Source organism: Hypomesus nipponensis, chromosome 7, assembly GCF_054491055.1.
Source record: "Hypomesus nipponensis isolate SF chromosome 7, ASM5449105v1, whole genome shotgun sequence".
Taxonomy (NCBI): domain Eukaryota; kingdom Metazoa; phylum Chordata; class Actinopteri; order Osmeriformes; family Osmeridae; genus Hypomesus; species Hypomesus nipponensis.
In genome coordinates this window covers 535,001-545,000 of record NC_140367.1, presented here as the reverse complement: position 1 = coordinate 545,000, position 10,000 = coordinate 535,001, and the positions used below count along the sequence as shown (strand labels likewise).

General features: G+C 52.4%; 1 protein-coding gene across 1 annotated transcript in view; it reads left to right on the top strand.

Moving 5' to 3' along the window:
- Nucleotides 1-10,000, top strand: part of abcc9 (ATP-binding cassette, sub-family C (CFTR/MRP), member 9) — a 32,605-nt gene that overhangs the window by 8,716 nt on the left and 13,889 nt on the right. The window contains 17 exon segments of the mRNA XM_084701292.1: nucleotides 1,816-1,867; nucleotides 1,870-1,922; nucleotides 3,269-3,341; nucleotides 3,419-3,524; nucleotides 4,744-4,782; nucleotides 6,063-6,164; nucleotides 6,307-6,391; nucleotides 6,480-6,560; nucleotides 6,904-7,041; nucleotides 7,126-7,251; nucleotides 7,624-7,723; nucleotides 7,957-8,246; nucleotides 8,347-8,501; nucleotides 8,595-8,664; nucleotides 8,769-8,926; nucleotides 9,040-9,132; nucleotides 9,981-10,000. The exon segment at nucleotides 9,981-10,000 is cut by the window's right edge and continues 83 nt beyond it. Coding sequence (XP_084557418.1) covers nucleotides 1,816-1,867; nucleotides 1,870-1,922; nucleotides 3,269-3,341; nucleotides 3,419-3,524; nucleotides 4,744-4,782; nucleotides 6,063-6,164; nucleotides 6,307-6,391; nucleotides 6,480-6,560; nucleotides 6,904-7,041; nucleotides 7,126-7,251; nucleotides 7,624-7,723; nucleotides 7,957-8,246; nucleotides 8,347-8,501; nucleotides 8,595-8,664; nucleotides 8,769-8,926; nucleotides 9,040-9,132; nucleotides 9,981-10,000 — 1,741 coding nt within the window.

The window sequence follows — 10,000 nt, the reverse complement described above, 5'->3', positions numbered from 1 at the left end:
GGAGAGGGGTGGGGAGTCTAGTGTCCAGCACGTCCACAGCTGTTCTCTCAGTTTATTTCTGAAAGACTTATCAGATGGAACAGAGTGTGTGTGTGTGTGTTCTGTGGTTGAGAAGTCATGTTTGTTTGGATATGTATTTTATTTTGCTGCATAAGAGCATGCTTGGCTTTGTGAATTGAAGCCTGTGTGTGTTGAGTTACAGCAGTGAATGGGGATGAAGAAACCATTGGTTGAGTGAGAATGTAAGGGTGGATGGACTTGAGGAAGTGAGGGAGGAGTGTGTGTGTTTGGGAGGAGGAGGTGAGGGAGGGGTGTGTGTGTTTGGGATGAGGAGGTGAGGGAGGGGTGTGTGTGTTTGGGAGGAGGAGGTGAGGGAGGGGTGTGTGTGTTTGGGAGGAGGAGGTGAGGGAGGGGTGTGTGTGTTTGGGATGAGGAGGTGAGGGAGGGGTGTGTGTGTTTGGGATGAGGAGGTGAGGGAGGGGTGTGTGTGTTTGGGATGAGGAGGTGAGGGAGGGGTGTGTGTGTTTGGGATGAGGAGGTGAGGGAGGGGTGTGTGTGTGTGTTTGGGATGAGGAGGTGAGGGAGGGGTGTGTGTGTTTGGGAGCAGGGGGCTCAAGGACAGACCTCCCTCCAGGGTTGTAGAAGATGGAAGAGGGGTAAAGTTGATCACTCCCTGAAACCTCTTTATTTATCTCCGTATCCCACTGTCCATCCCTACCAGTGTTGGGGGAAGTTACTCAAAAAAGTAATTTATTAGTTACTTATTATTGTTCAGTAAGACGAGTGTGATTAAGTTACGTTATTACTTTCTGTACTAAGTTATATTATTATAATAATTTTACTATAGCTTTTAATTGTAGCGAGTTTGACTTTGTAAAGAATTTTCAAGAACATAGGCTACAGATGCAAAATAGTGTTTCTTTAAAGAAGAATGTTTATTTCAAACAATCTAAACATCAAAAAAGCTTATAAATTCAAAAATATATATATTTGTGTGAATAAAATATACTATGTTAGCTAGCTTCCAGCTTCGTTTCTCTGTGGACACTTTTGAGGTCCACAGAGTTTCGACAGTAGACTATAGTAGTAGTATTTGTTGGGTGCAGTTTGTAGTTCAATTCAGTGTTTTTTTCCTATATCTTCAATAAAAGCAAAATAGTGTGAATATTTCCACCGCGAAAACGTATCACGTTCTGCGGCCATGATTGCCGTTGTGTTTGCCTGCAACGTGAATCATTGGCAAACAGTTGCCTAGGCTACTGCGCCCAAGGAGTGTCGTTTAGGCAACAATCTGTATTTATAAGGCTATTTTAAGGCAAGCTACTTAAATACGTAACTGTATTAATTTTACTCAATGTCAAAAACGAACGCGTTATATTACTTAATTACTCACTTAAATAATAATATTATGTAGCACGTTATATTACATAACGTGTTACCCCCAACACTGATCCCCACCTCCTCTACCATCCCCAACCCCTTCCCCACCACCCCTACCCCTACCCCACCCCCCCTTCCCACCACCTCTACCCCTACCCCACCCCCCCTCCCCACCTCCTCTACCATCCCCAACCCCCCTCCCCACCTCCTCTACCCCTACCCCACCCCCTTCCCCACCACCCCTACCCCTACCCCACCCCCCCTCCCCACCACCTCTACCCCTACCCCACCCCCCCTCCCCACCACCTCTACCCCACCCCCCCTCCCCACCTGCTCTACCCCTACCCCACCCCCCCTCCCCACCTCCTCTACCCCTACCCCACCCCCCCCTCCCCACCTCCTCTACCCCTACCCCACCCCCCCTCCCCACCCCAGACCAAGGCCATCAACAGGAAGCAGCCCCTGAGGTACCAGCTGGAGGGCTACGACCCCCCTCTCGCCGCACCCTGCGGCCCCACGAGACCGAGGACGTGGCTGTCAAGGTCAGGGGGCGTCGCCGCGGCAACACTTTCAAACAGTCCACACACATACGTTTTCTCATGCCCCCAACACGTCATAACCCTGACACAACCCTCTCACTCTGATGCACACACACACACACACACACACACAGGCTGATACACACAGAGGGGACGACCACACGGTCGATGACTCTGAGAACACATGATTCTCACACACACACACTTACACACATACAGGCACGTACATAACCCTCAATAATCTCTTTCTTTCTTTCTTTCACATATACACACACACACACAGTCCAACACACACACAGTCTGTCTCACACACACTCACAATCACACTCAAAATAAGAATATCAGAATAACACTCATGTCACGTTTTTATCTCTTGGATATTGTGTGTTTGCATGTGTCCATGTGCGTAGAGGCGGTCAGCATCTCGTCTCATGGAAAATCCTGATTCTCACGAGAAAGCAGAGACCACAGACGCCTCGACCTTTTCTCAGCCCCTCTACTGTGTTTGGGGTTCACTTCCTGTGTGGTCACTTCCTGTGGGAATCCCTGACCACAGCTCTGTTAATTGGTCCTGGGGGCCTGGGGGCTGGAGGGAGGCAGGGGGCTGGAGGGAGGCTGGGGGCTGGAGGGAGGCAGGGGGCTGGAGGGAGGCAGGCGGCTGGAGGGAGTTAGGGGGCTGGAGGGAGTTAGGGGGCTGGAGGGAGTTAGGGGGCTGGAGGGAGGCAGGCGGCTGGAGGGAGGCTGGGGGCTGAAGGGAGGGTGGGGGCTGGAGGGAGGCAGGGGGCTGGAGGGAGGCAGGCAGCTGAAGGGAGGCTGGGGGCTGGGGACTGGAGGGAGGCTGGAGAGAGGTTGTTCCACCCCATTCTACCCTTAAACGTAGCCCCCCCCCCCCCCACTCCTCTCACAGTTCCAGCTGCATCTGTCTTGTACTTGTGACAGGTTGAACACTATCTGAGATCGACTATGATGCCTGGGGTGGATGTAGAGAGGAGGGAAGATGACAAATCACTATCTTAAATAAACACTTAAATCCAACAAGATATAAAACACAATAGAAGAATGTAAACATTCATATAAGCGAGAGAAAGAGAGTGAGGGAGAGATGGGGGAGAAAGGGAGAGAGGGAGAGAGGGAGAGGGAGAAAGGGAGAGAGAGATGGGGGAGAGGAAGAGAGAGATGGGGGAGAGGAATAGAGAGATGGGGGAGAAAGGGAGAGAGAGATGGGGGAGAAAGGGAGAGAGAGAGTTGATGTGACTGTCTGTTGTGTCTGCATTAACAGTGGTTTACAGGATCCATGTTTTATAGAACTGCCACCTGAGTGCTGTTGTCATGGTGACCTCCTCCCACAGGTGAACAACGGATTCTTCACCTGGGGAAGCAACCTTTCCACGCTGTCTGACATCAACATCCGTATCCCCACAGGTAACACCTGCTTAAACACCTGCTATCTCTTACAAATCACCTGGTATCTTGTTAAATCTCTTACTTCCTGTCCCCAGGTCAGCTGACCATGATGGTGGGCCAGGTGGGTTGTGGGAAGTCCTCGCTGCTCCTCGCCATGCTGGGAGAGATGCAGACCATCAGTGGCAAGGTCTTCTGGAGCAAGTAGGTCACATGACCAGGTCACATGACCAGGCATAGGTCACATGACCAGGTTCTAGGAGGGGAGGTTCAGGGACTCATGGTGCAGGTGCTCCGCTATGGATGTCGGGGAGGAAGTGACATCATCAATGCTAATCAAAGGCTTCATCAGAGGAAGCAGATCTGTCCTCCATCCTGTTTCATGTCCTGTCTGATCGGTTTCCTCTCCTGTCTGCCTGCCTGTCTGCCTGTCTGCCTGCCTGCCTGCCTGCCTGCCTACCTTTCTCTCTGTCTGCCTGCCTGCCTGCCTGCCTACCTTTCTCTCTGTCTGCCTGCCTGCCTGCCTGTCTGTCTGTCTGCTTGTTTATCTGCCTGGTTCTCATACTTCTCTCATCCCCTTCTCCCTAACCTGCCTCCCTGTAAATCAACCTATTTTTCTGCTTTCATCACTTTGTGAGGTCATCACACACATAACCAATCACCATCTTGCAGCTTGTGTCCATCAGCCAAAGAGAGCTGACGATGGATCTCTGATTAGCATTTCAAGGGAGACCTGAACAAACAGAGACAGATGAGTTGATAGCAGACAGTCAGAATGCTAATGCAGCTAACTCTTGTAGCAGTCCCCTGCTCCAGCTGGCCGCTAGCTGATAACCAGATCTGTGGGAAACCAATCCCTGAAACATGTTTGTTTGGCTTAGTTATGACATCAACCCAAGTTTCCCTCTAAAAGCTTTTTAATCATGAACTAGAATTTAAACAGCACCATTAATCCTGGACAGTGTGATGTCATCAGAAACAACAACAACTTACATCTGTTGAGGCCTGTTAGGATTGAGCTCGGGAAGGGGTTTGCTGCACAAATCTGGCAACCACTGCTCTCCTGCTGTGTAATTCCACCAACCTGGCAACCACTCCTGCCCATTCATACTCTGCTATGAACGATGAAACATAGCCTGTTATCTGCCTGAGAGACAGGCTCTCTTCTCTCATGATGGTGGAGGGATGCCCAGGACGACTCAGGGAATCCTCTGAAACTGGAACAGATTCCAGTGTGAGTCTGAAGCCCCCATGTGCTGTGGGACTCGCGCGTGTGTGTGTGTCCTTCATCATGATGAGAGAACATGTACTAACCTCTGCCTTGTACTTGTCTGTGTTCCTGTGTGCGTGTGTGTGCGTGTGCGTGTGTGTGTGTGGGTTTATTTTCTGTCTCTTTGTGTGTTGTCTTCTTCTGCTAAATCAGACTGCCTGATTGTGAGATGCTCCACGAGGGGAATATAAGGTACTTCCTGTCTGGTGACAACTTCCTGTTTACTTCCTGTATTATACATGTGATATTTGTAGTGCATTTGTAACAACAGCTACTATCAAACTGCACTGAACATTAGCATTACAGTATAGTATATATTGCAGTATGTGAGAACAAATCATAAATTGGTGGTTTATACTATAAGGGACCGTTTTAAGGAAGATAGTCATAGATAAATGTGAAAATATAAACAGCATTACAATACTCCTACCCAGTGTGAGCCTGAATCTACCCACACACACGTACTGAACACAGGACATGCTCCTGGGAGCACGCACACACACACACACACACACTCTTGAGAGGGCTGGGGGTGTGGAAGGGAGCTGACTAACTGCTTGCCGTGACTTTGCCAGCTGTTCTGAGGGGGAGGAGCCTGTTGAAGACATCAGGAGGTACAGGTGTCTGCTTCCTGTCACCTGGTCACGTGACCCCTAACCCCCAACATCACTACCTGTTAGCCCCCTAAACATCCTCTTCCTTCTACTCTTCTCTCCAACCATCCCTCTCTCCCTCCTCCTCTCTCCATCCCTCTCCCCATCCCTCTCTCCCTCCTCCTCTCTCCATCCCTCTCCCCATCCCTCTCTCCCTCCTCCTCTCTCCATCCCTCTCTCCATCCCTCTCTCCCTCCTCCTCTCTCCATCCCTCTCTCCATCCCTCTCTCCGTCGTCATGGTGATCATGATTGCTGTCACACTGAAAGTGTTTTGATTTGTTTTTTTCTTCAGTCTCACACCTTGTCTCTCCTCCTCTCTCTTTTTCTCCCCTTCCCTCCTCTCCTTCTCTCCCCTCCTCCTCTCTTTCTCTCCCCTTTTCTCTCCTCCTCTCCATCCCTCCTTCATGCTGGTGATTGTTGTGCGTGTCTTGGCTTGTTGGATGGTCTGTGTAGTTGTGGTGGGAGTCTGTAGAGAGGACAGAGTTAGCAGTTAGCACTGTTCGCTAAGCTAGCGTCCACAAGGGGAAGTCATCTGTGGGAACAATGCCACAAACAGAACAAAGAACCTGGTTTTAGAACCATGTTATAGAACCATGTTATAGAACCATGTTATAGAACCATGTTGCGTCTGTTCTCCAGTCCTGACATGATGCTCTAACTGGACTCCCTGCTGCTGTTGTTGTTGTTGTTGTTGTTGTCCTGCGGTGGTTCATCTCCATACTCCGCCTACCTACAGACCTGCTGGTCTTCTCCACGCCTGTCTCCTCTCTTCAGCTCACCTTCGCTCTGTTCTGCCTCTATTTCCCACCATGCATCAGTAAGAACAGGTACTCTGTGGCCTACGCTACCCAGAAGTCCTGGCTGCTGAACGCCACCGTGGAGGACAACATCACCTTCGGCAGCCCCTTCAACAAGCAGAGGTATGGCTGGGTGTGTGTGTGTGTGAGTGATTCAGGCAACAAGCAAAGGTATAGCTGTGTGTGTGTGTGTGAGGCTCTCTACAGATCCCAGGTACGTGTGTGTGTTGGTGCTAAGGTGTTAATGTGTGTGATCTGCCCCAAGGTACAAGGCTGTGATAGACGCCTGCTCCCTGCAACCCGACATCGACCTGCTGCCGTTCGGAGACCAGACAGAGATCGGAGAGAGGGTAACCTGCTCTTCATCCTGTCTGTCATCCTCCTCACACCTTAAACACTGTCGTGATGGGCGTGTGTGTGCGTGTGTGTGTGTTCCAGGGCATCAACCTGAGTGGAGGGCAGAGGCAGAGGATCTGTGTGGCCAGAGCTCTGTACCAGAACACCAACCTGGTCTTCCTGGTCAGTCAGCAGCATGGACCTGTACCAGCATGTAGAGATCCAGGAACACGGTTGTTGTGTCGTAGGGATGGCCCTTGTGTGTCACACACAAGGCTGGCTTGCTTTTCTGTTTCCTGGCGCAATCATGTCCTGTTTACCTCGCTCTTTGTAATTGGATTTTGAGCACACGCCTCTGACATCATCACCTGATCGCAATGGGTACAGGCGTTACACACTGATGTCACACACACACCCAGCTAGAATATCGAGCATCATCAGATATGACACCATATCTGACTAATTATTATCCCTCCCTCCCTGTCCCCCTCTCCTACACCCTCCCCCATCTCCCCCCCATCTCCAGGATGACCCGTTCTCTGCGCTTGATATCCACCTCAGTGACCACCTGATGCAGGAAGGCATCTTGAAGTTCCTGCAGGACGACAAGCGCACCGTGGTGCTGGTTACCCACAAGCTGCAGTATCTCATCCATGCTGACTGGGTTAGCACACACTCACACCCTCTCACACACACACTCAGTGGGCATGTGTCAGTGTGTGTGTAACAGCAGTGTGTGTGTGTGCAGATCATAGCGATGAAGGATGGCAGTGTTCTGCGGGAGGGCACTCTGAAGGACATCCAGACTCATGACGTGCAGCTGTACGAGCACTGGAAGACCCTCATGAACCGCCAGGACACCGAGCTGGAGAAGGTCATGGAGTTAGCATGCTGCTAGTGTGGAGTTAGCATGCTGTTAGCCTGGAGTTAGCATGCTGTTGGTGTGGAGTTAGCAGGCTGTTAGCCTGGAGTTAGCATGCTGTTAGCCTGGAGTTAGCATGCTGTTAGCGTGGAGTTAGCATGCTGTTAGCCTGGAGTTAGCATGCTGTTGGTGTGGAGTTAGCATGCTGTTAGCGTGGAGTTAGCATGCTGTTAGCATGTAGTCAGTATGTTGTTAGCGTGTAGTCAGCATGCTGTTAGCGTGGAATTAGCATGCTGTTAGCGTGGAGTTAGCATGCTGTAAGCGTGTAGTTAGCCTGCTGTTAGCGTGGAGTTAGTCACGGTGCTGTCGTTGCCATGGTAACAGGACCCAGAGCCGGACTGCCAGACGGCGCTGGAGAGGAAGACTCTCAGACGAGCGTTCTACTCCAGAGAAGCCAAGAACCAGATAGATGACGAGGACGAAGGTGACTTACCCCCTCCTCCTCCATCCCCCCCTGTCCTCTCCTCTCCCCCCCACCCTTCTGTTCTCCAAGATGACATGTTCTACTGTACACCCTCCCCCTCTTTGACTCCCCCTTTTCCTCTCTCCCCTCTCTCTGCCTCTCTCTACCCTCTCTCCCCTCTCTCTCTGCCTCTCTCTCCCCTCTCTCCCCTCTCTCACTGCCTCTCTCTCCCCTCTCTCTCTGCCTCTCTCCAGAGGAGGAAGAGGAGGAGGAGGATGATGACAGCATGTCCACCACCACTAGCAGGCGCTCTAAGATCCCGTGGGGGGTGTGCTGGCGCTACCTGTCGTCTGGAGGCTTCTTCATGGTCTTCCTCATGGTGTTCTCCAAACTGCTCAAGCACTCCGTCATGGTCGCCATCGACTACTGGCTGGCGGCCTGGACCTCCGCTGACAAGACCAACAGCAGCCGCACGGTCAGAGACTCCGGACCTGGGAACCACACCGGGAATCTCACCCTGTCCTTCTCTACAGAGGAAGAGAAGGTGAGGCCAAGGTTAAAGGGCAGGGGTCAGGGGTCAGGGATCAGGTTAATACAATGAAAGTCAGTGATATTAGACACTGTAGTTGTGTGTGTGTGTGCAGCTGGACCAGTACTACATGCCTGTGTTCATCATCCTCTGTGGCGCTGGTATCCTGCTGTGTCTCGTCACCTCTCTGTCTGTGGAGTTCCTGGGTCTGTCTGCTGCCACCAACCTGCACCACAACCTGCTCAACAAGATCATCCATGCCCCCATCAGGTACACACACACAGCCCAGACACACACACACACAGCCCAGACACACACACACGCATGTCCATGTTGAGCGTCTTGCTGTTGCTGTGTCCTCAGGTTCTTTGACATCACTCCTCTGGGACAGATCCTCAACAGGTTCTCTGCCGACACCAACATCATCGACCAGGTGAGTCTCCCTAGTCCCTGTGCTAGACCAGGATCTAGTCCCTGTACTAGATCCAGTCCTGTACTAAACCAAGACCTTCCTCCCCGTCTGTCTTCCTCCCACAGCACATCCCCCCCACCCTGGAGTCTCTGACACGCTCCTCCCTGCTGTGTCTGTCGGCCATCGGGGTCATCGCCTTCGTGACCCCGGTCTCCCTGGTCGCCCTCGTACCCCTGGCCGTCACCTTCTACTTCATCCAGAAGTACTTCAGAGTTGCCTCCAAGTAAGAGCCTGTGTGTGTGTGTGTGTGTGTGTATGTGCACCATGTCGCCAGTGTTCGAATGTAAGATAACCCAGTTTACATCAGGGTGAAGTTCTCTGTTTCGACCCCCCCAGGGACCTCCAGGACCTGGATGACTCCACCCAGCTGCCTCTGCTCTGCCACTTCTCAGAGACGGCCGAGGGACTGACCACCATCCGGGCCTTCAGGTCTCACACACACACACACGCGCTGGCACACACACACATGGCACACACACACACACATGGCACACACACACACTCTACCCCTATCCGGAAGTATAAACTTAGACCTTGGGTCTTGGGTCTAAGACAGACAGATACACACTTTTTTTGTTTTTCTGACATCACTCACATGATGACACTCACCAGTTATGAGTTTAATCATTTAAATATACATAGACGTTCTCCCATATGAAATACCCCTGCTTCCCCCCTCACCCCTCCTCCTCACTCCCCTCTCCACAGAGAGGATATGAGCTAGTCTGAAGGACCATATAAACAGTTAGAACAACGTTCCCCGCTGGTGCCTCGTGCCAGCTGCAGGATAATCCAACATTATACAGTTCTCAAGGCCTCATCCTGTCCTCATCCTGTCCTCGTCTTCAGCCTGTCCTCTTTCTAGTCATCCTAACTACATCCCTCCCTCCCTCCCTCCCTCCCTCCCTCCCTCCCTCCCTCCCTCCCTCCCTCCCTCCCTCCCTCCCTCCCTCCCTCCCTCCCTCCCTCCCTCCCTCCCTCCCTCCCTCCCTCCCTCCCTGCCTCCCTGCCTCCCTCCCTCCCTGCCTCCCTCCCTCCCTGCCTGCCTGCCTGCCTGCCTGCCTGCCTGCCTGCCTGCCTCCCTCCCTCCCTCCCTCCCTCCCTCCCTCCCTCCCTCCCTCCCTCCCTCCCTCCCTCCCTCCCTCCCTCCCCCCTCCCTCCCTGCCTGCCTGCCTGCCTGCCTGCCTGCCTGCCTGCCTGCCTCCCTCCCTCCCTCCCTCCCTCCCTCCCTCCCTCCCTCCCTCCCTCCCTCCCTCCCTGCCTGCCTGCATCTCCAGACATGAGGCTCGGTTCAAGC